The following is a 25,905-nucleotide window of genomic DNA, read 5'->3' as shown; positions in this document are numbered from 1 at the left end:
ACTTGTTAGCAAATGTACTCACCCCATATGCCCATGAAAATTGCAAAAAATAGAGTCGCCACGTTGTCAAACAAATGGGAATACTGCAACAGAACACATAGGAACAGTTCAGTAACAAAACAATGCTGATCAAAAATGATCAAAACCGAGAAGTGGCTGAAGAACCCAATACAAACCTCTGAGGACTCACAGGTGGTGTTTAGTCTCCAGTACTCACACTCTCGGTCACAAAGAGGACACATAATGATTTCTCCTCCAATTGCTGGGTCACAGATTTCTTTGCTGAGGACAAAAAAGTTGCACAGTGTTTTTGTAGCATCTTAAGAGCTGTTACATAAAAGTCACTCCCCAAAAAAGAAAAGCGTCCAAGTTGGATTTGTTCAAAGTTCAGTATTTGCAGCTTCACAGAGAATATGCTAAGACTCGTCATTATCAGTGGTGTTAACTTGTAGTCATTCAGGGCAAGCCACATTGAAGCAGCTGCTGCAAGAAAAAGAACGAGCTCTTTGCTTGGTATGGGCTTTCTGATTTGTTACTGAAAAAAAATCAGGTGTGTAAGGAGCTGTACAGCACTTGCACTGCTTTCAGGTGACATACAAGCCACGTTATTTTCCATCGAATTAGTAATGTGCTCGTAACACCTTTTCTAAAAGGAGAGGTGTTAACTCAACTTGGATATCTTTAGTGTGACTTGTTATTTCAATTTAATGACTACACTGAGTGAATTTTACGATCCTGCGTATACTTGAACATGTATAGCAGTATTCACAGGTCAATTCTGAACATAAGTTATGCTTGAGACACGTAAGTCTCAAAATGGCATGATACAATAGAATGGGTGCAGTGATATTCTGTGTAGAAATGTAGGTTAAATGCCTGTTGCTGAATTTTAATTTATAAAACTATCTGTAAAAGATAGTTTTAAATCTCTTTAAATCTCTTAAAACTCAACATTTTCTCAAATCCTTATAAAAAACAGTAAGCTATGAAATATCACACCACATCCCTGAATGTAGTAAATCTTGGGATCCTTGAAGAAACAAATACAATATTTATTTTAAAACAAGCAAACTCTGGCTTCTGAGATCATTGAGCCATCTCTGACAGTACAATACTGCTGATCTGTACCACACTCATGCTTTTGGTAGTCAGTAAAAACGATAACCTACGTAGAAAGGCCAATATACTACTCTGCAAGATAGATTCAAATATAAAAGCATAAGGCAACAATTAACACTTGGAAAAAAAAATTGAGATACGTCAGTGGTATTCTGTAGATCTTATGTGTTGCATGGAATCCTATATAAGAAGTTGTTGCCAAACTGCAATAAAATTTTGCTTTTCACCTGCAAGCCAAGTCTTGCTAGTTAATAGTTACCAGTTCTACACAGGCCGTCCACCACTGTTTAGGTCAATACAGATAGCCGAAGAATAAATTTGTCTGCTTTGAGTATAAAAATTTGTTATTTTTCTACATGAACGATATTTTCATACTGCTTAACTTTTACCATTATAAGGCTAGGAGATTTCAACATTAAACTTACCTGCTCATATTTTCATCCATTGTAAACAAGCCATAAAGAAAGCAGATTACGCCGACAACTGCTGCAAGGAATAGCATCTCAGTGTAAAATCCGAGCCAGGCAAAATAGATTCCTATCTTCTCACCGTAGTATTTCCTGAATACAACAAAGAAACAAAACCACAACCATCACAACTGAGTAGGGGATACAAAGCACAGTTTAAAACTGCAGTAGAACAAACTATCCAGAATCAATATGAAACAGTTGGCAAAATTCTCAGGTAAAATAAGAAAATCCATGGACATACGCTCATAAATATTATACTGAAAGCCAGCTGTTGCAAGTCATATAGGTTGAAAGAACAAAACATGGTCTCCTTTGAAACCCCACTCCAGCAGGAAACTATCTTTAAATCCTTTCCATAGGATAAAGCAAGCAAGATTTACTTTTTTTTTTTTTATACTGATCACATGGTTAGAATTAAAGAGTAATTTATCACAGAGACAAAACTGGTTGTGTAATGGAAGTGCTAACTGTAACCCATGAATAAAGCAATGCAGTTGTTATATAAATGTGAGTTGAATTCAAGAAATGTTGGGTAAGGTTAGTTTCAATTGTGGTTTAATGCTGAATTAAGAGTCAAGCTTCAGAAACTGATTTTATCTATATGTTTTCAGAACTATGTTGAAATTTCCAAATTTCAAACCCATTTTAAAAAATTGTGGCAGATATTTATGATGAAATTCAAGATATTCTTTATATGTCTTCATCTACATCTAACTATCTATAAGGTATCTATCAGGAGTGCTGGCTAGGTTGTATGAGGCTTAATATGCAGCACAGCACATTTCCATTTGCTAGTAAAAAAAAATATGCTGCGTCCTCCAAAGTCCTACAACCCAATTACGTGTCCAATTCTCATCAGATCTTCATCTTACAAGTGGTAAGAATTTCCCAGCTGGAAACATCTACAAATCAGTATGAGCTTGTATTACAGTGAACACCAAATAAATATGATAAAACCCATATGATATTTTACCTGATGAGATCCAAAGGCTGCTCTTTGTAGAACCGTAAGAAACGGGCCCACTCCATATACAGTGTGTACCTCTCATTGTCACAGTTTGGATCACTTGCCTTTTTCCAGTACTGACACTGTGAGCAAATCAGAGGAAAGGCAAAACAGCTCATCGACAGATTCAAACACTAAATTGAAAGAAGCGAGCATTAATAATGATGTAAACCTCTTAATTTTGTGCCAGTTAAGATAATCTAATATTCACTCAATCACACATCGCTTCAGTACTTGAAATAGCAACCTCTTCATATATGTAATGTTTTAAGATAATATGCATTTTTGACATGAAGTCGACCTGTACTATGTAGCCACTTCATGTTTTCTTACACCAATGTTGCGCTAGTACAACACTGGCACTGTGGACTCATTTGCTCCAGTAGATTACTGCAATAAATGGTTCGTTCCTTTACATTGGCGTAGCATATGGAGCTGCAGAAATTCAAATTTCTCTGAAATAGAAAACCACTGTTTAACTCCTGCTTCACTAAAAATGATGTAAATTTAAATCCTGTTTTCTGTAGTTCAGAATCAGGCTTTCAATATAAATTCCACTGGCAGTAGCATTTCACGGAGGGCTGTAACCTAGGGGGATACACATCAAAGCTGGTTCCAGCCTCTAGACATTGCACTATAATGCACTCACTGCTGTGTTTTTTGAAGTTGTAATGCAAGGAGGAGCAAAATGAAATTCTGACACTAATTGACTTCAGTAGTGGTCATCACTATCATGTATCTACCCGCCAAATACCAAGGAAACATAGGATCTTGGTCAGTTTCCTAGAAATTAAATGGCATAAAATTACCACAGTTTCTCATAGCTCTTTTAATTTTATGCCGTAGAACTCAGCTGTTTAGAAACATTTGACAGTTCAGTTTGTGATCTTATTTTTCCTTTTTTTCTGAATGCTTCTTAATCACCAAGAAAAGCATGCAAATTGGTTTTTAAGTAGAAATCAAGAAGTATAAGTAACACAAATTTTGCGTTCTCAAACTATTTTAAAGTATTAAATAATTTGTCAATGATTTGTAAGGCTATCTCATGATTTAGGAAGTTTGTCTTACAATTTAAGGTTAATTGTATGAATATAGAAAAGATAATTGTACAACTACTCTTTATTACCTGCTTTTTGGTACTCCCAACACTATGACGTACTTTCCAGCAGCAGTACAGCCTACACTCTCATCAGCTGAACTTATCCCCTGTAAACCTACAGAATGTCCATTTATCCTTTTTTTCTTTTTTAAAAAGGGATCTTCCTAACATTTTACTGCATAATCTGTATCATAAACATTATAGTATATTCCTGTGCATTAAGTTTGCTACAAATTATGTGACTGACTTTCAGTTACACCCCAGAAACTCATCTGTAGGTAGAAACATTTCAGCACATAAAAGCCAAACGGTGAGGCTGGCAGATATTTCTTGTGAATTGTAAAACAGAATCAATTACCAGGACAAACTGAAGGGTTTGAGTACATTTTCATTTCTGCTGGAAACGGCAATGTCACAGTAGGTAAAAGATTAAAACATTGGGAAATGCTCGAGGGAGCTGAAAGCTAAAATACTTACATCATGAAGAGGATATGCAGCTGAATATGTGCCATTATTTAGCAGTCTTTTAATTCCAAACTTTTTCTTTCCTTCTTCTGTTCCATATGGACAACGTGTAAGAATATAATTAACCTGAGATTTAAACACATTAAATTCAATCCTTTCCTGCTTTAAGGCTACTTAACAAAACCCTACAGTGGCTGTGCACTGTGTATACTCTGCAAGAATATACGAAGGAAGAAGTATTTCTTCACAAGGCCTGACCCTGTGAGACTGCGAAGGGCAAACCTGCTCAGTAAAGTCTAGAAGATCCACTCTCACAAATATTATTTCAGCATTCTAAGAAAAATGAGCAGATATTGTGGCTTCCTCGTATTTACCCACAGAGATAACACTTTATATACTCCTTCCTTGCATGTATATTCCTACGGTCAGTGCAAATCAACTTGTAAATGGAAGTAGACAAATTCATGTACGTACTATTCTGTTTCTCATGGATGGTGAGAAGAAAGTGCTCTCATCGTTAATGAGGTACAGCTCCTGCTTCTCCTTGCTGAATGGTGCAGTGAAATAATCCGGCTCAGGGTGCATCACCTTCTCGGGAAGTCTGAATGGTGTAAGCATACAGTCCAAGGGGTTCTCCACCATCGAGGGAATATCATTTTCCTTGATGGGAACTTTAATGTTCAGCACTTCTGCGTATGTGATCAGAACCTCCCATGGGGCATGGATCTTAACAAAATAAATCTTGCCATCTTCAGATTCCTGCCCCGGAAGAGTTAAATCTGACATCAGACTACACTGTGCTTTATTGAAAGATTTATCAGAACACTTGTTATACACAATTTATTTCCTTTTAAATATTTTTCTAAGCTTTCAAAAAAAGATTTTCTTTTTTAGGACTTTCTTTTTTTAAACACTGAATAGCCTATCTGGGTGGTTGACTGAAGACACAAATAATCTGTGCACTCCTAAATGCTCACAAAGGCTTTTCAGACTACATTTATCTTGTACTCTGAGGCTTGAACACACTCATTACATTCTGAGTGCATACAAAATGCAAGGGTTTGCTGCGCAGGGCTGGCCACTTGGCAATCCAGCTGTCCTTCAGGCCACCGTGGTAGATTTTAAAGCTGCTCTGTTTCCTGGAGGGGGCAGTTTTCATAGAGCAGAGTAGATCACACAAGACTACTTGCAACAACATCCTATCAAGAGCTGCAGTATCTGTTACAGCCTTACACCTATGATAAGGAATAATCTTATTGCGGGCCTCACCCCACAGCGCATGTCCTTGTAGCATTGCTCAGCATGTCACACACACACACAGAGGAGATAACAGCAATCATATTTTAACATATTGCTCAATGAATCTCCATCTGTGGATGTCACAGAGCCTAAACTTCATCAAAAAGTTATTTTGCTCCACTCAGTCTCTGGCAGGAAAAAAAAAAGGTGCTGACTGTCAGCACCCTCAGTTCTCCACTGACAAAGTAAACAATGACACTAATCAACCATCCTGATGTTGTTAAACCAGGGTGCATCCTCAGTGTAATTACAACAGCCAGTGAGCATGTGTTAATCTAGTCACCGAATTCCAAGTTGTTAGCTGAGATTAAACCTAGCTATGAACATACTTCCTATTTACGTGGTTTAAGCGAATTCACAGCTATTTTCAAACTGCTTTCTTTTTGTTATAAAACCGAAAGCATTTAGTTCTTCCTGAAACAAAATACCTTTCTTTAGACAATACTTAAGAGCCTGCCTGGAAAAATAACTCCAATAGACACATGTACTTTTTTTCACTTAAGCTAGTCACGCTCCATGAAATCTGCTAGAATCTCATCATTTTTCTAACAAGGCAAAGTGCTTTATGTTTAGTCATTTACAGGTTTCTTTAGTACAAATTTTTCTTGAGATGCCTTTTTATTTGTTACCTTCTTGTCTTCTGTTTCTAGTTCTAAACCAGCCTTCTGCAGATTGCTCTCAAATTCTTTTCTTCTTTCCTGCAGAGAAATAAACGCACATTACTCACCCATGAAGTCTGTAACATAACTGATCAGTGACTGCGGGCTTCAGCTCCTTCCAGGGATCCTGATAAAGACCCCTTTACTCTACACAACCTCTGTAAAAGCAACCAGCCCAGCAGACACAAGCCAGCTGCAGCACACCAGTAGACTCTCAGCAGCACAAGGGGAATTGTGCTGACCCACTACACCAAACTTACGTGTTAGTTAGGAATAGGCTCGTAAGCTGTGCCACCCTGGAAAGCTGACAATTCAATTCTGGAGCACTGAGCATTTCTGAGTTGTTAGGAGGGTTATTATGACAATTCAGCAGTACTTCTAAGAGAATGGGAAAAACTGGATAAAAAGAAAAATCTGCGAAGTGTTTGAGAAGACTGCTCTATTATTGTTTACAGTGACATCTCGTCACCAGTTTAATGACCCTACCCGGTGCAGATGTTCGGGTACCCATTGCAGACCATTCAAGCAGTATGCCTCATGAACTATTTAGCTGTAAAACTAGATAAGAGTACAAAATCACCACGTGTAAGCCCACATGTGCTTAGTCTGTATAAAATCAGCATGGACTTGAAGCAGAGATAAGGAAACCTGCCTGTGGCAGTGTGTGATAGGTGCATGACCTCTGTGAGTCTGATGCCGAGGTATCCTGCTTCAGCTCTGCTTCTTTGCCAAGTAATCCCTAGGCAGCGTCTTTAGGCAAGATCTCTTTCCCCTCCTTCTCTGCAGAACTTTTGCTCCTATTGGGAGACTGAATTAATTTCCTTTTAATTACATAACATTTGCTGAAGAACTGCCAGAACAACCACAAGTCATACTAAATATTGAGCTGTAGCCTCATTAGAAAGCACTAGCTAGACAACCAATTGATTTCTAGCTAAAACCTGCAGTGATGTGTGACACGTTCTCTACCATAGCCTTATACAACACACACCAAGAAGGAAAAAAAACAAAGTCTTCAGGCCGTTTTATGTTGCTGTGTTTCTGTGAGAAGCAAGCTGACCTAGTTACATCAGAGTTTGCATGAACTATTCAGATTAATGAATACAGACTGAAGAACAGGTTTAATGGCCCTCAGATCTATGCTAAAATGTGTTGCTGTATCTACTGTGTTACTGGCATTGCATTTTAACCTCTAACATCCGATTTTGCCAAATATCATTAGTTATTAAATCAGACACTAACCTAGATGAACTCCGGAATCATGGTGAATCCTGAGGCGTACTGAGGCAAACACAATTCCGTGTATTTCTTTTAATTAATCTATCCCACAAACCTGCCTATGTGTACCTGTATTAACACCAAAGAACGTGTTTGCTGACCTGCTGATCTAAGAGAAAACAATACAACTAGCAAGTGATTTATAATTACATTCAGAAGTGGTATATAAAAGCTGACATTCAAGCCTCGTATCCAAAGCTATGTGCTGTCCTGGCTTACATTTTCTCCAAACAAAGCACACTGCCATGCATTCTTGCCCTGGTATATGTTGGAGGAGAGAGATCCAAGCAAGTCAGCCCAGGGGTTCTGTGCTACCAGATGCTCACCAGTCAGCTCCTCCTTGATCTGTGCAGCCCAGCAATAGACAGAGCCAAAGGGTACGGCCCTGATTACTGAATTCTTCTTACTATTTATTTAGGATGATAAACTGAACTGCTCCAAAAGAAATTACGCTTTTTACCACCTTGCTCTCTTCTCATAAGCCACCTTCTCTGAAAGACGTGAATATACTGTACTTTGCAGCCACTTGAAACAGCCATCTTTAAAAGCAAATCAATCTGCTAGAAAAACAAACAAAACTAAAACATTACTCCCCTTTCCTGTCAAATGCTGTGTTTCTTCATATTGCTATGAAAGGCTTACATTGGACAAAATGTACTCTTGGCCCTGTGCCACTTTGTGTTTTTAATATATACACAAAACAATCGTAAGCCCGCTCCCTCAACCCTAAAAAGCCACACTCGGGACACATTCTTGGGATTCCACTACAGACCCTGCCCTGCTGTCACAGGGGGTTGATGGAAGATAATCCCATGATTAGGCCACTGATAGTGGGCTCATTCCCCTCCCCACGTTTTGTTTAAATACAGTTCTTAAACCTCCCAGAAGCATCTGCAAAAGGCAGAAACCACATTTTCTGAGACCACTGTGGCCCACAAAGGATAGTGGGGGATACAGCCTTCACCTCTCCCAGCACTGTGGCTAACCCCCAGGCTGCTACAGGATGACTTTGCCTTAATGCATGCTTCAGCAGAATGAACCCTCCTGATAACATTAACAAAGCAAGATCCGAAGTCCACCAGCATTAATATGCCCAGTGCAGATGCATCACTGGATAATTAGCTACTCAAGATATGTAGACAACTGTTCCAGATCTGTTCCTTGGTAACAATGCCGCTATTGCAAGTAAAAAAAATAAATAAATCACTAAACAGAAAAATAACCCTTTTAAAGTATTCAACACATTGCTTAGTCAACTTAGTCAAACCCCTGCCTCCCTCCTTACTCTTCCCCTCCCTTCAGGCAGGCAACGCCAGCCTTACAAAAGCATGTCAGGATGCTCGGCCTTCTGACCACAGCCTCACGTAGGGCACTGGGAAACAACTACCACCTGCAGGAACAGCCACATGCTGCAAAGCACCCACGAATTCTGCACCCAGTTCCACCGGGCTTTTGCCAGCTCGCACCCAAACGGGCTGCATAGGGAGCAGCCCGCACCTCAGCCTGCTGCAGCTGCTGGCTCCCTGGCTTTGGGCTACCTGGTGTCAGAGCAGCTCCTGCTTTCTCCCAGAGATGCTGAAAAGCTGGAGAGGTCTAGATAATGTCTCTTTGTGTCTCCGTGTCCCATAGGGACAGGTGGAGTTTGCTTCCAGTAAACACAGAAAGCAACAATTACTCTGCCCAGAGATCCCAAAGTCTCAGTGCTTTGTTTTTTGGTTTTTTTTTTTGTTTGTTTGTTTGTTTTTTGTTTTTTTTTTTGTGTGTGTGTCTGTGTGTGTGTGTGTGAAGAAATGCACGTATAGGCAATAAAGATCACGCCTAGCCCTACCTGAATAGTTTCTTAAACATGTTTTTAAAAAATTATTCATTTTTCCATATTCTCATATATTTCATATACAGATAAAATACAATACTGCTGTCTCCTAGAGGTTTTAAGGAAAATACAACTTCTGTCTCACAAAAATGTAATCTTCATTTTTGTTTACAGAGACCTTGCGTTTAGGATTTATTCCTGTAGCTTACAGAAGGCAAATTCAAAACAGAGTTTAAGCTGGAGAGGTTCTGGGGAACATCAAATAAGTTAATGCATTTGTTCTGCATGAAGCTAAGGGAGAAGATGAACAGACCGCCTCTTACATCTGTATCAGAGCCATGGGGAAGCACACAAAGAAGTTTTTCATTCCTCTCTTAGAAACGCAGAATAAAGCTGTTTCCTCGAGACAAGGAAACAAAACCCTTTGTCACAACTGTTATTCTCTTCCTGTAAACATTTCTATTCTAAGCTCTTAGATTTTGCTGTATCATTGTACTACAGTAGAAGAAAAGCACGTTTCTTTCCAGCAACAACCATACAACCACAAGTCCAGTATCAAGCAAATTCCAAAGGCTGCACTGCGTCAATATTTGGATTTTGTTCCAACAAATACAACAGCACAGTACTTCTGAGCTGACATGTCTGTATTAAGTTACTGGCATATTCGTTGTATCAAGGCCTATGCTGAGCATAAAAATAGAGTAAATTTCACTTTCTCTGCAGATTCTCAAGAACTACATGAGAACTGATATACCGTAACACCGACGTCTCCACACCTGCCCAGTCTGGGAGCACAGAGCTAACCTGCAGAGCCACAAAACCAAGGCCTTCTTTCATGGTGCTGTCGACTCCTGCTGGTAAGAGATGTATGCAGAATGAAATCTCACAAAACTTCATGTAGGTGTTCTACTCTCCTCCAAGACAGATGCTTCTTCATAACTAAAAGCATTTTTATGTCCAAGAGGAACCACAACGTTATCTTGGTTTTCCCCCCTCCACGTCAATCCTTCAGTAAATAATGACACCCAGGTACATGGTCTCTCGTCTGGCTATGATTCCATTTTCCTTCCAACTTGAAATATTACCTAAATAGCCTCCATTTCTTCCCATGTTTTATTGGAGTATGACTAATGGAAAATGTTTATTTTAAGAATTGCTTTCACATATTTTGCATGGATATCTTTTTCCTCTCTACACTGACTGGCCTCCTCTCCCTTCTTTTTAAAATGCATTTTGTTTTATGGTAGAAAAATAAATTAGCTAGGATTACAGCCCGACAAAGCCTGATAAAGCAGCAGGGTGAGTTTAAAAAAAGCACGCCTTTGTATAAACCTAGGATGCCACAGCTATAATGTAACACTGGTCTCCCAGGCAAGTCTCCCAACACAAGTAACTGAAGGTGGCAGACAGAGATGCCCAAGCAGGGAAAGGCATCAAACAGCTGATGACAGAGATTCTTGATTTTTCACGGTAACAGGAGTAAGAGGCAGGGGCTGTGTTCTACACTAGATCATATTTGCATACAAGTACAGGCAGCCTAAGTCTTGAACGAAAGCAGTATTTCCTCCATAAAGGAAGCAGTAAGCATTTATTTATTTATTTATTACCAGCCCAATCTTGCACGTTTTGTTCAAAGGAAATTATCATTTTTAATTATGAAACACTTTAATATGACAAGATATAGATGAAAAACATTCTTTACTTCACAGACCTTCAGTTTTGCTTCTGATTCTGTCCTAAGCTTTACTATAATTTATTTTCTTCAGAAAGCCCTATCTTTCAGAATAATGCGATTACGTGAGAATGGCTTTTTGGTTGTGGTTTGCTTCCCTCCCCCTTTCTTTTCTAGAGCAAACTTTGGAAACATCTATTAGAGAGTAGTGTGCAAACATAACCCTTTCTGGCTCAGAAAACCCGCAGCAAATAACAAGGAAACAAACTCATTAAAAACCCTGCCTTTTTTTTTTTTTTTTTTAATGTTATGCTGTATGTAAGTTTATTATTCGTCCTGACCGCATCTTGTAGTACTGGATTTTTAAATAGCTTGAATTCAAGTATTGCTCAAATGTCAGTGAGAGCAAGGAACCAACACGTCATTTATTGATTCCGTCCACGCAATTGTTACCATTCAGGCAACTGGGTCTTGCTGACAAGTTCAAGGATGATCACTAATTGGAACTTCAGAGGGGAGCCTAAACTTGCTTGTTACTTAGAAGGTGGTTATGCTGTGCTTTGTTCCACAGGAGCTCTCTTGTGAAAGACATTTCAAATATTTTACTAAAGCAATGAGGATATATGTAGAGACAAACCAAACACAGGCAAAAGCTCAAAGAGGAGATCCTGCACTTGTTTTACACAGAGTAACAAAAAAAAAAAATTTCAGTTCTTAAAAGGAAAATTACACGGATACTTACATGGACCTAGTTTTCTGTTAACTGAAGGCAAGGGTGAATAATCAAAACACAGCCCATTTGTATAAAATATATAAACAATGTTATCATTACTTCTCGTTTGGATAATGCTTTATTAAGAAGAAACTTCCCTTCATTTAACATTGTTTACAGATACAGTTCCACCAAAGCCTCAGTTTTTATTAGACTTAAATGAAGAAAGCAAAATCATTTGCGTTACTTGGCATTAAGCTGATTGTTTGATATACTGAGCAGCCTTAATCAATGGTGAGTGATCAATTCAGGAAATAAGGCCTCCAAAAATCTAGTAAAGTTGAGTCTCAATGCACAACAGTAACTTGCACAAATTTCTATACACAGAACAGCTTTTTCGGCCTCTGTAAAATGTTTTTACAAAGTTCAATTCCAGCTGAGTGTACTAATGTGAAAAACTTTGCAATGTGATACTCAGGTTAGGATAGATAAGAATCAGGAACATCTCAGAAAAGCAAACTTACCAGCTTTTTTTCCCATTCTTTATTAAGATCATCCACATAGGAGAGAACAAAATCAATTCTCCTGACTCCATCCCTGAAGAAAATTGAATCTTTGCTTTGATGTCTTTTATCAATCTGTGGAAGATATAGGTATATAATTAAAAATCAAGTATTGCTGTTGCTCTAAAATAACAGAGGACAAAGTAGTTTTCTCAAATTGCCTCCATTTTTCCGTTTCTTCATAGCTCAAGGTACACTCGGTCAAGTTTTAACAAGGCCTATATGCAGCTAAAATCATTTCCAAATTAACTGCCTGTATCCACAAATACCGCACGTATATGACTGGTCTGAAGGATAAATATTGTATATGTTAGTGTAGCCAGTGAGCTGCTATCGTTTATTCTTTCACAGTTTTTAGGAAGTGTCACAAATGATCACGACAAGTAATTGCTTCTGCTGTTAGTAGGAACACCACTCTACACCAAAGCAACCTAGTTCAGGGTGTCCTAGGGCACAGTTCATCAACTTGAAGCAGGTGGCAAAAAGTAAGCTCCATGCATTTTCTTCTACATAACACAATTCAAAAAGTCAACCGCCACAGAGAAATATGTCCCAGCAAGGATCACATACAAAACTAGCACACAAACAATACAGGGGTTACATTTCAAAACTGAGGAAAAAATAAGATAATAAAATGCATCAATGCAACAGGAAAATTAATATTCTAACAGATCAATTAAACTTCATGTTTTCATTCATATCAGCATGCCAGAATATTGGTTTAATAAGATCATAGAATCATAGAATCATAGAATATCCTGAGTTGGAAGGGACCCTTAAGGATCATCAAGTCCAACTCTCGACACCGCACAGGTCTACCCAAAAGTTCAGACCATGTGCCTAAGTTCACAGTCCAATCTCTTCTTAAATTCAGACAGGCTCGGTGCAGTGACCACTTCCCTGGGGAGCCTGTTCCAGTGTGCAACCACCCTCTCTGTGAAGAACCCCCTCCTGACGTCCAGCCTAAATTTCCCCTGCCTCAGCTTAACCCCGTTCCCGCGGGTCCTGTCACTAGTGTTAATGGAGAAAAGGTCTCCTGCCTCTTGACACCCCCTTACGAGGAAGTTGTAGACTGCGATGAGGTCTCCCCTCAGCCTCCTCTTCTCCAGGCTGAAGATGATCTTTTCTGATGAGTAAGCTAAAACAATTAATATTAAGCAAATAAAGACTATTGTCTCTCTCTAGAGGTTCATATAGCAAAGCTCTAGAAGCTAGTATGCTGGACTAAATTTGACTTCATGCTAAAGAAGCTTTGTTTTTTTGTTGTTAGACCACATCCATCAGCAAATCGACATTTAGTAATAAAGGACCAAATTGGGTTTTCATTTTATTTGAGTAGGAGCCAAAAAGAGTAATTCAGGGAAATATGTCTCTGTCTGCTCCTTCTTAAATCATATCAAGATGCATGTGAAAAAGTTCTCTGAAAAAGCACAAAATATTTGCGACTGTGAACTCCCAGTTAACAGAAGACATCACACAGTGAAGCATGTTATTACTGCAGCCATCCAAGCCACTTGCAGTATCATTCATCACTGTTTTACCCTGAGACGTCGCTTCAGGAACAGATTATATCTCCTTCCACTCTGCTGGAATAACCAACAAGTAGTTAGTAAGCACATCACTCCTCTCTAAGACCCCAACTGGAGCTGCTTCCAGCGGTACCCCCTGCCTCAAGTTAGCGAGAAGGCTGTGGCCTTGAGCAAGCCAGAAGAAGCCTCCAGGTACTAGAAAAAGCACAACCACCCACAAACAGGATGGCCATGGATTTATTTATTTATTTATTTTTATTAAAGGGAGAACTGTGCTGGCATTCATTTCAAAAACAAACTCAAGTGCTTCAAAGTAGTAATTCTGAAAATCCTAATTGCCATTATTTGGACATTTAAGCATATTTTAAAAGACCAGTAAGAAAGTTTATTTGAATGTAATGCAAAGGTAAAAGCTCCGGCTAATGAATGGAGCACACATGTTGCTATTACAACGATGCATTTGGGAGCAAAAATGCATTCTGGAGAATTCACGTATTTCTGACGCTATACCAGTCTTTTGGGAGCTACGAAGCTCTTCACTGCAAGTCAGAGTAACACAGACAGCTAAAATAAATTATTTCTTGAAAACGCCACAATCCTCTACTTTCTCTCTTTAGCAATTCTTCTGTTGTTTTTTGTTTGTTTCTCTTTTTTTTTTTTTTTTTCCCCTTGAGAAATATTTACAGCAGACCAATTAAGACAGGCTACTTCCTAAGAACTGAAATCAGGACAGCTACCTCTGAAAATGCTTTTGCTTCCAAATGCAGCACACAATGATGCAAGACTAAGATGCTCACAAAAATCACGGAATCCAATAAAAGAACAGCATTTTCTGTTGTGTGCTTACACTTTTGTCTGTAAAAAATAAGTGACTATAACTTGCAGCTGTTTAGATTAACCTGATTAGTGCATAAAGCCACACTGAAACCTAAACAGTATTACCAGTACTTCCATTATTCAATATTACTGAACCCTAAACTACATTCTAGTGATGTATAAGGGAATCATCATAATAATCAGGCTACCTCAACCACCAATGTATAAAGGCAGAGGGATGCTCACACAGACTTTGTCCTAGCAAACAACAAAGCCATATATGCTAAAATAAAATCAATAAAAATAATATGCTTCAAAAAAGCTCCTGCCAAATAAATGTCTCAAATTCTTTGGGGAGCATAGTTATAATTAGGTCATTCCACAAAACTGGAGTTATATTTTATCTTTAGTGCCTTCAAATGTTGCTTATTTTCCAAGATGTATCAGAGCCCAGCTCGGTCATTAGCCATTTCAGAAGGTGCAGTAGTCAGCCTTGGATCTGCTTTGAGAACAGCAACTAAGCAGTTCTCTCCTTCTTTACACAGAATTATTTATCATGGATAATGACAAGCCTACCTATTAAGCCCATAAATTATTCCTTTCCATTTTGCTACATTTGGATTTCACAAGGAAAAAAAGATCAGTCTTATATGCTCGTGCTATGCTGGGCATAAATGTGCACTTATAGGGCTGAAGTACAACCAATGCATATTATCAGCATTTCAGGTATTTGTGAATCATAAAACATTATGAATGACTACATCTTACTTCTGAGCAGCTCTTTTCAGAGCTGTGTTCAAACTAAGTCATCTTGGACAACCTCCAGTTATTAAGTTATACCTCATCATAGCTGATAGTCTGTGATGTGCATCTTCTGTAATACCAGTAGCAAAATGAATGGTTCTCAGCGCAATACAGACAGCAAGCAGAAGCTTCTGAATAATTGAATAATACCCAATGAGGAATTGCAGAAAAAAAAAAAAATGAAGCTAGTCTCCTCTCAGAGGCATATGGTGAAAAACACAAGAGGCAACAGCCGCAAGTTGCAACAAGGAAAATTCCCACTGGATTTGAGGGAGTGGCTGAGCAGGAACAAGTACAACAGGTTGCCCAAAGAGACTGCGTCATCTCCATCCTCAGCGATAGCACACCGTGACCAAGCAAGGCCCCAGCTGAGCAACCCGATCCAAATTTCAAGTCCTTGCCTTGAGTGGGAGGTTGGCCAAGGAGACCTCCAGAGCTCCCTTCCAACCTAAGTCATTGACTCTAGAAATCGTTACTGACAGTGTCCAGCATTTACCAGTACTTCCAGAAGATGAATAAAACCAGATTAATAAAGCAGATTTACAAGAACTACTCATTTTCCTGTAGGAACTTTTCAATTTTAATAGTCTAATAATCTCTGTAAGAGCTAAGTGTCTCCAGAGCATCTGGAGAGATCAACTAATTGAACACTGTAACAGTCTAGCACGAAGAGCTTAATTTTCTTTTCACATAACTACATAAGTACAAATTAACTGGATACACATGGAATTACATTAATATTAATAGTTGTTCCCAGAATTGTTAACTTCCATCTAGACATCTGTCCGCGGTTGGTGCGTTGGACCATGTTTAACCAACCAACCACCCACGTAACCGGACTGCAGTCCTGGCATTAGGCAAACTGCAGCCCCGCAGCAGGAACTCCTGACTCAGACAGGAGAGGTTGCCGGAAAGATTAAAACGTCAGCAGGGAAACAAAGAAAGCATAGCTCAAGACAAAAATATCACATTGACTTCTGCCCAAATGGATTTGGGTAGAGTGTATAAATGCCAGCAGGTGGTCATGCTCTGAACTTAAATCCATTAAAACTTCTGCACATATTAAATACTGTCCAAATACTTCACGAATAAGCCTTGGCCACCTCCCTCCCACAGGTGGTTCAAATAGTCTTCTGCAGGTCCAAAGCAAACAAGGCAGCCACCACTAACAGCAGAGGGGGAAGCAAGCTGCTGGATGCGGCGTCAGCCACTGAAACCTTAACAGAAAGTGCTTCAGAGAAACAACTTGGGATTGAAACTGAGTGAGAGACTGTAGTAAATATTTCCTTAGCCTTACTCACCTACCCAAACACATAGGTACCTGACCTTGGTTAATACAGTCATCTTTCCTTCAATACTCTCATGTTTTTATAGTAGCTGGAAAAGCAAATGTATTTTCAGGTGCCTTTATACCAGGCATGAATGATTTCATCCCACGTATTTACACAGGATTCGGAAGGATTTCTATTTCTGGTCATCCACATAAGAAATGTATGTCCTTACACACTGCTAGGCTTACTCTCTGCTTTTATGGAGTTTCCTCCAAATACGCCCCACTACTAAATATCCCAGCCCTCTTGTTGTCTGTACTTCAAAGATGGAGGAACTCTGCTTAGAGCGATGCTGTTGAGATTAACCTGTCAGAAAACTGCAGCTTTCTTTGGGGCCTACATGTACACTGAGAAATGCACTTCCCAAACAATCTCCTGTTTCCTATTTCATAAAGGTCCAACCCTGCAGCATTGGGGCTGGAGGTTCAGGGGTCAGCATCTTTCATCACCTTCTGCTTTTTGTATCTCAGAGTTGAAAGATCATTTAGAGCAGTCATTTCAGTAATAAAGTGGTAACCAGCATTAATCCAAGACATGCAGCACAATGAACTATCTCTGGCTATGAGTAATGGGCATTCTAAGCAATTATGTCAATAATATCCCCATCAGCACAGCTAGCAGTTGTATAACTGTACTTTATCAAAGAAAGCTTCCTGAGATTACAAGGAAAACCAAAACAAGCAATATTTTGCTTGCTTACAAGCTTCAGTTTACAAAGTAAATGTATATTTAACCTCATATAATCATGCACACAATCAGTTTTTATTGCAGACATCGTAACAAACCAGTATGACTATATTATATAGCAATTAGGCAATTCATAAATTAACAACCCACTGCAGGAAAAAAAATTCAGAATACTGAAAAAAAAATCACAAAAACATAAGGGAATGAAATGTGAACCAAAATACAATAAAAAGCTCTAGACCTGGAAGGGCAAGCAACAATCTGTGGCTTAAAAACAAAATTAACACGCTCATTCCTACTGCAAGCTGAATATTCGTGTACCACAGCCCTTTCCATGGCAGCAAACATGCTGACAGCTCCAGGAGAAACATCCTGAGTAACGTCCTGCTGTTCAAAACATACCTGTTCGATAGAAGTCCATTTTGAAGAGCAAAAAAGCTCCTGTAAATGCATTTACATGACATATGCAAATACACAGGCACTCTAGCGAAAATCAAAAAAAAAAAAAAAAAAAGCAAATTCCACTGCAGTTCGTGCACAGTGAACTCAGCTGCTGTCAGACCAGAGAGGCACTCGGCATGAAGTTCTCTTCCATCTTCTTCTTTGGAGGAATCGAGGTAGCTGCAGCACTCACCACTTCCAAGGAGTGCCTTAACAACATGCTCAACACCATTTCCAGTTATGCTTGGTGCAGGCTACACAGCTTCATTCAAAACCATAACCTTTGCCACCAAAAGAAGCCAAAAAAGCCCCGCCTACTTCGGGGAGCTATTTTTGCACCTTTGGCACATTTGTCTCTCAATTTTGAGCTACAATAAAACCTGAAGGCTCAAAAACATGCATTTCAAAGCAGTTTAAGACACTTGAGATGTTTACACTGAAATCTGAATATGCAGTAAAAGCCTTTCTGCACAAAAGAACAAATGAAACAAGAATAGAACGAAGAAAAATAAAAAGTATGCCAAGAGAGCATGTGTTAATGTAAGACACCAGAACCCAATGTAAGCAAGCAATCTGAATACACCTCAGCATGTACTTCTCCAGTTATGTTAAATGAGTTAATTTTTTTCTCCATAAAATAGCGGAGATTTCAAGTTTTCCGACATATTTGATAATCTCTACAATTATCATCTCTGAGAATTTCAATAAAAGGATATTATGGGCCTTTCCTTATTATTTTTACTACAATAAGAAAAATATTCAACATTTCAAATGATGCCAGTGTTGGTTAAAACACATTCAAGTATCATGCTGACTCAAAGCCCTGCAGATTATCATCATAAAAAGGGATCTCCCATTGTTAGTCACACCATAGTCAGAAAACCCTATATCCCATAAACCCAAAACAATAGTAAAAAAAAGCAAACTTTCCAGTTTTCTCCACCAATAATTAACTTTTCAATTTTGTTTCTTATTCACCATTTGAACCCTTTTAATTACCTTGAATTTCTCAATTAAGCCATCACATTACGCGCTCATGGAGCCATTGCCTAGGAATAGGCTCAAAAGCCCCATTCATTTTCACATGCTAGGAAAGCAATTCTTTTTCAAAGGATGGCTTCCTGGAAACTGGAAAATTTTTTAGTGAGGGACTTCTTGGCATATGGTAATAGAGGACGCCACACAAATTCATGCAAGGAAGCATGAATGTTTCTTACTGCTTACCACTTGACGATCAGGGATGAGTAAAGTAGTCTCAGTGCTGCTTAGACCCTGCTGCCAGTGGCATCACGGGAAAAACATAACGTTGTTAGCAATGATGCAAAGGATGCTTTAAAATAAAAGGCTATTTCAGGAAAAACTGTGTAGCTTTGGGTTGCTGCAAAGCTGTTCTGTGTGACTGCTGGATTTTCAGTCCAGTTGTTCAAAGTTTAAGCAGATCTCTACTTCCTCAGATCAACAGGGCCTCTAGCCTACTGCCATTGACTTTTACATGGCCAGTATTGATTTTAAAACATTAAGAATTACTTTTAATAAAAGCTATACAGTATTCCTCATCATGTCCATCATAAAAATTCAAGTCCATAAACAATTTGGCACAGACTGCAGTTCACAAACTGATAAACAAAAACTTCTAGCAATACTTATTTGAACATCAGACCAAATGTACACAACAGACTTCTGCAATTGCATTCAGAACAAATATGATGCCTACTTATTCTTTCAACACAAACTGTACACCATGCACACACTGAACAAAAATGGATTCAAATAGACAAATAATGAATCTCATAGTGTAGATAAGGCAAACATCTATCAGTAACCGTTCTGGTTATCCCTAGTTATACCTGGGAGGACTTCCAGCTTCCTTTTGATACACAGCCAGGCGAGCCCCCCCCGCCTTGCACTGTACCAGACCCGTGTGCTCCTTTTTTCCCTGCCTGGGGGCCTGCGGGTGCTGCCACGTCCCCTGGCCACGCTCCACACGTGGGTTGGATGATGGGACTGCCAGCACCACAGAGGACTTGACAAAGCAATTATCCTACAAAGAGATGGCCATGAGCTATCTGCGCTCCTGGCCCACCGCTATATAAATGCTCGAGCAAGGGATTTTGAGATCAGGCTTCACTACTGGAAAGAATAATGGTTTGTAGTGTCTAATTCTGTTAGTAAGTTCTCACACTGATCTTTTGATTTGCTTCTGAAAAAAAAATCACAACAGACCGGTGTAAATGGTGCAAAGGGAAAGAAGGACTGTGTTGTGAAAGTGAGAGACTCCCTGAGACTCCCGACCTGCCCCTGTCCAAGCCAGCACCCATCCTCTGCTTTTCTTTCACTTCTCCTTCCTGCACACCCTCCACTCACAGCTTCCCAGCTTGTGTGTGATCAGATGCAGGCTCAGGGTTTAGCCACCCACTGGCCCTAAGCTGCCCATGCTGCTTTACTCAAGGATAAGTCTTGGTAAACTGAAGTGCCAACAGAGCTGGAAGAGTCTAGCTAAAAACCCTCTGTATGTTCCTGTGCATTTTGTCAACTGCTTTTCTGTTAAACCAGGGAACTCATCTCGCTGTCAATACAATTGTCTGAAATGAATTAACTGGAGTCATGGGGGTTAAGTGTTTGAAAACTGCTGCCAGTCAGCATACCTTTTCTTACGCATTCAAGTTGGTGTAGAGAGACCATTTTTCTGTTAAATGCCAACATTTATGTACTGTACAACAGGGCTTCTACCTTGATAAAATATAGCCCTCAGAACGAGAGCTAAGCAGTGCTTTCAGAAACTCTCATAGTCCAACTTTGTTCAGATGAAAGCCAATAAGTAAAACACTTTGGCACTAGTGGTAGCAGTGTTCAGCCGGTCCTTCGTACTTCGCAATCCTCTCTCAGAAGGCTTTAGCATATTCTCTCTCAGATATTCCTCTGAATATGTTTTGTAGTTACACTTGAAAGAAGCCTTTTCATACATCCAACTAGACTTGGAAACCAATTTGTTCTGTTTCCACAATATTAATAATAGTGCTTCTTTTTTCTCTCTACTCAAAAATCCACTGGTCTGCATTGAAAACTGAACAAGAATGACAGAAATGTACATAGATGGTGGGATTTTTCCAGAACAAAAATCAACTCATTTTGAATAGACTAGAGAAGGTACAGTAGTACCTGCTGCTCTCAAGAAAAAAAAAAAAAAAATAATCCATGAGTCATACCACTTATCTTGGTAAAATACATTCCTTTAATACATTTGATGGAGTTATGCCAATTTACTTCTGCTAACTACCTGGTTTGAATAACAGCTGCTTGTTCTCAGGTCTTCTCATGATCAACTTACAATATAGAAAATACTGAGTAACAGAATTTTTAGTGAGCATTTTGTTGGTGTGAAATTAACAGAAAAGGTGAAAACTTAATATATAGCTGTGAACAAAGGACTTTAACTTCTTACAGCCAGACTGGGGCACAGCCCTACAGCTTCATGCAAAGTAGTGCAACCAACTGTGAGGGTGAGGAACTCAAGGTCCACGTGCATACACTGCACATATTTTAAGTGACTTTACACTAGGGAGTTGGAACAGCAGACAAATCATCTTCAGTGAACGCCTCTTACAGATCTCAATAAACTACAAACTATCTTGTGATTCAATCTCCCACAAAACATGCTATTAAACAGAACTGTCCCATAGTATACTCTCTCTCTTCATAAAGTACAGAGGAAAAACAGATTCTCAGTTTTGATTTCATTCATTTTCCAATTTGCCTGAAAGGACTATAAGAGACATTTATGTCTTGAACAGGAACTCTATAAAGACTAATTCAGTAAATTCTACTTAGAGATTAAATTAGGACAGTCATCTATCCCTAACAGGAGTGGTTGTCTGAGTTACTGATTTCACAATGACATAATTGGAAGCAGTCTCCTTTGCAGTGCCTACATGAAAACATCCCTATCATGTCCCTTTTTTCCCCCTCTGCAGTCTGCTGAAATCTCCTTGCCTCCCATCATGACCAAGCATCTAGAAATGATTCATGCTGTGAAACTTCTAATATGGAAGACTGTTGAACTTTAAGTGCTCCTGCTTCTTTTGGCCTCGTGGGAGATTGAGCAGAGCAGAAAAAAAGAGACTCAAGAAGCAGATGAAGAAAAAAAAAAATCACAACCATGCAGTAAAATTAGGAAAGCAGATTAAAGCACAAATGCCAAGGTATGAGGAAGGACCAAAAGCATTGCTGACTGGAGACATGACTGCTTTTTGAGTCCTAAACTTCTTCTGACTTTTCTATATGCGTTGGCAGGTTTCACAACAGACTGTTTTTCCCCTTTTTAAGTTTTACTTGCATAATTCCTTATGTACAGATTACTTTACTGTACAAACTGCAACAGATAAAAATATGCCACTGAACTATGAATGTTTTCTCTTTTCCATATTTGAAGCTAGGTATCTTTTTGCCCTCTCCACTGCTAAACCAACATCAAGGCCTTAGCTTTTTCTTCCAACTGCTGAGCAGAAGTATACTGTTATTTCAAGTTACATTTTTGCTCTTCCAAAAGAAAAGACAATGCAAGCATACTCTAGCTGTGACCAGAATGTAATGTCAGGTAAATCTTCTCCATTAATCTTTTTATGAATCAATTCCGTTTCCGTTTTAAAAGGATTTAATTCCAGTGATTTTAAGACTTCAAGTGTTAATACTTCCCAGTTGAAAGGAATATAAATTGAAGTCTATGGTTAAGTAACAAGACATTTACTCATCTGTCACCAGAGTAAATTTATAAAATAGAGAAATGCACTATTGGCCGAAACAAAAACAGAGCACATCCACCTGAGCTCTAAGGGGTCCTTGTGGAAAGAGGAGACAGCATGGGTTTTCTCACAGGCCAGGATTGATGACCCTACTCAACTCCTACTGGAATGCATTAAGGATGACAAAGACAGGCTATTAACAAACTGATGGAAAGGAAATTCTTCCAGTCTGTAGAGAAGAAAAGTGAAGTTGAGATGACATATCAAGATAAAGGATTAGCATTAAAAGAAAAAAAAAAAAAAAAAAAAAAAAACAAGGCTATCTTACTGTTGGAATCAATTCATGGAAACACTTTAAGGATAGACTTCACCTGGATATGTAGGACATAAATCATCAGGAACTAAGCTTGTCATGGCAGATAAGAGCATAAAACTGGGCAAGAAGATTAAAAGCAACTGTGTAACTTTATGCCACATCAGTGCATAGAAAGCAAAAGTTTGGTAAATGAGACCGTGTTAAGGGACGTCGGGTAGGATGATGTGAAACACAGAGAAAGCGCTAACTTAAATGTAAGCAAGCATCAGATGGCCAACTGACCTGAAGAAACAAACTACCTAAAGCCAAGTATGCTGTCTCCTCTTAGAAGGGGAGTGTGGAAGAAAATTAAAGTCAACTGCTGAGATGCTAGGACACTTCTCTGTGATACTTAAGAACAAATTAAGAAAAAGTAATTGTGTAAGGAACTAAAAAAAGAGAAAAACGCGTCATGATTTTACCAACAGGAGATTCTGAGTCAATAACCAGACCCATTTTTCATAAGGAGACTACCTCCTGAACAAGAAAACCCTGAAGACCAGAGCCTCCTTTCCTATGAATCATGAATGTTCCACCTTTCATAAAGGTTCAAATCCCATGCCCCTACACATAATGCTTCTCACACCCTTCCTCCCATGTTTCCTGTCTTTTCCCACATCCTAAGTCATGAAGTGAATTCTTTCAGGCCCTGGTGAAATACGTCATCCTCACCTAAACAGTGACACTCAACACGAACCCAGAATCAGCCCCAAACTGCTGCCTATCATAGTAAGATGATTCATACACTGTAACCTGAGATAGTGTCAGCCTGGGTTCAGTAAAGTAATTGATGTTGTCTGCTCAAAACTTCTCCAGGAGAAAAAGATGTCCATCACACAGTAGATGGAGAGGTACCAGGCTGAACACTCTAACAGTCCTTTAAGATGGTACTTGGTAGATTTATAAAAGCATCTGGATGATCGGGCTGCATGCGCTAGCAGACCTAAACATCCGTGTAATGTAAGAACTTAGAGTTTTGTCTTGACAGGATTGTCTCTAAATTTGCCTCTTAAAAGCATATGAGGAAATGTTTTATGCTTTCGCTGTTCAACAGAACTATGTTTTGTCAACACTTGATTCAACAGTATAATTTCTGGGGGATGCTTTTAGCAAACATAAGACACCACATTTCAACAGAGCAGCTATTTCTATTCTTAACTAAAAGTCTTCATATGTTCCTTAAACATACAATAATAAAGAAGAAATCAGACAACAGAAATTAAAACACTAATTTCAAGATCGTGTATTTTCACTATTCTTTTTAGATCCATTTCTTAACTGAAGAGTATCCGTACACCTGTATGTAAGATGCTGCATACTTTATGTATTAAGCAATGAGGTACTGTGAAAAACAAGCAGCTGATGCTTTTTGGATTACCCAACTTTTGGGTTGCATATCTTGCAAGGAAGAGGTATTCTTATAACCCTTCTAATTGGCTGTCTCATAAACAACTGCATTATTTAAGAAGTACCTAGAGCACAGGAGTGTAAGAGTGCCTTGATTTCCTAGAAGCATAGCACATAATGTAAAACCAAGCGTTGGGGTTGTGGAAAGGTATTATGTTTTTCCAATTATCAGAACACTGCAATTTGTGATTCTTCTTTCAAGATTGACACTGGGAGCACTGTTAAGCCCCAGACTGTTCCACTACTGCTAGTCGTATTGTGTTGCAGTCTCTTACAAGACTCAGTGAGTAGCAGCATTACTTGTTTGCTTTTGCTCCTTCAAAACACTGGAGAAAGGGAAAAAAAAAACATGTACACGGATAAAAATGTACATATGAGAGAATCTAACAGCAGTATTATTTTCCACAACTAATTTCATCTTTCACAGTACTATTCCTCTCTCTTTTTACCAGCAGTGTTAATGCTACCTGTACTGTACCTTACCTCTGTGCTGCTTGGGACCTCTGATCCTGCAGTTGAAAGTGTTTCACATAACGGCCCATTGCTTTCTTCCCCTAAAAAATATTCAAAGAAACATCCACATAAGTATATGCCTTTTAAAATACCTTGTATTTCAAAGCGAAGAGAAACTTGAAGGCACGGAGCTATGAACAAGCAAAAGCAACAGTTGGAAAGTGATATTCAGCTGCATAAAACCTTCACAAATGATTTTTGAAGGAAAAAAGAACACCCTGAGACACAAGACACTCAGCCTGTACCAACTGGCTGTAACCTCACAGTCACACAAACAGTTCTAACTGTGACAAGCGACATCCAGCTGAATCACGTATTTGAGAGGATAAAATTCTTTCTCGCCTCAAATGTCTTATGAGTTACTGTCTAAAGAGGATCCAACACTTGGAGCTTTGCTGCTTTGTTTCTCAAAGTTCTGTTATCTCTGGGGTTGTTTGCTAGAAACTGTTTTTTGCTTCTAAGGGATTAATGGTATGATGGTAAAGCTCATGATTAAAGATGCTCACGTAATGGAGATAATGATGATAGAATCAAGAATATCAACTTAAGTTACCAAACCTTCTTAAAAAAGTTCCTTAATTTTAACAGCAGCATTGAGCCCTGCCTTTCCCACAGAAAAGTCAGTCTGCCAAGGAGACTACTACTTAATGTTAACATGATAGGGGAAATTACACTGAGCATCTTTAAATACCTAAATCACATTGAGAGGTTGGCTGGGTTTGTGGCTCTGAACCTCCTCTGTCAACAGTTTCCTCTGGAGAGCAATTCCGAGCCCATAAGCTCAGCTCCTGCTCTAAGCAGATTCTGTACACAACCATCTTTTTGCTGGTCAGACAGAGCAGTCATTTAAATAACTCCCCCGCCAATGGAAAAGGATAAGTGGTTTTGTAAACAGCTCATCACAGCCTACAGCAGGAATCTAATAAAGGTGCCTCTTTCTTCCAGAAAAGGATTTATCATGCTCCTCTCTCCATCAAAGAGCAAGGAACCATCAATGGGCATAGCTTGGACTGGACAGAATGCCACAGCTTACACCAGAGCACTTCCAGACAACTACAGTTACTTTACTCCTACAGATAACAGGAGCCCATTTTTTTTATTTATTTAAAAACAACAAAAAAGAGGCTG

The 25,905-nt window shown here is 39.0% G+C and overlaps 1 protein-coding gene across 4 annotated transcripts in view; it reads right to left on the bottom strand.

The window, feature by feature from the left end:
• Positions 1-25,905, bottom strand: part of ANO5 (anoctamin 5) — a 51,178-nt gene that overhangs the window by 14,525 nt on the left and 10,748 nt on the right. The window contains exons 2-12 of one of the 4 annotated variants that reach the window (XM_032187740.1): positions 24,748-24,818; positions 18,988-19,035; positions 13,697-13,741; positions 12,117-12,230; positions 6,088-6,156; positions 4,634-4,918; positions 4,172-4,285; positions 2,563-2,678; positions 1,545-1,679; positions 177-282; positions 23-83 (exon numbers count right to left, since the gene is read on the bottom strand). In XM_032187740.1, coding sequence (XP_032043631.1) covers positions 23-83; positions 177-282; positions 1,545-1,679; positions 2,563-2,678; positions 4,172-4,285; positions 4,634-4,918; positions 6,088-6,156; positions 12,117-12,230; positions 13,697-13,741; positions 18,988-19,035; positions 24,748-24,818 — 1,164 coding nt within the window. Of the gene's footprint in view, positions 1-22; positions 84-176; positions 283-1,544; positions 1,680-2,562; positions 2,679-4,171; positions 4,286-4,633; positions 4,919-6,087; positions 6,157-12,116; positions 12,231-13,696; positions 13,742-18,987; positions 19,039-24,747; positions 24,819-25,905 lie in introns of all 4 variants that reach the window. The other 3 variants (XM_032187736.1, XM_032187738.1, XM_032187739.1) reach the window with 3 other exon arrangements.

The sequence above is a fragment of the Aythya fuligula genome, chromosome 5 (assembly GCF_009819795.1).
Source record: "Aythya fuligula isolate bAytFul2 chromosome 5, bAytFul2.pri, whole genome shotgun sequence".
NCBI classification, from domain to species: Eukaryota; Metazoa; Chordata; class Aves; order Anseriformes; family Anatidae; genus Aythya; species Aythya fuligula.
This window is presented reverse-complemented; position numbering and strand designations above follow the sequence as displayed.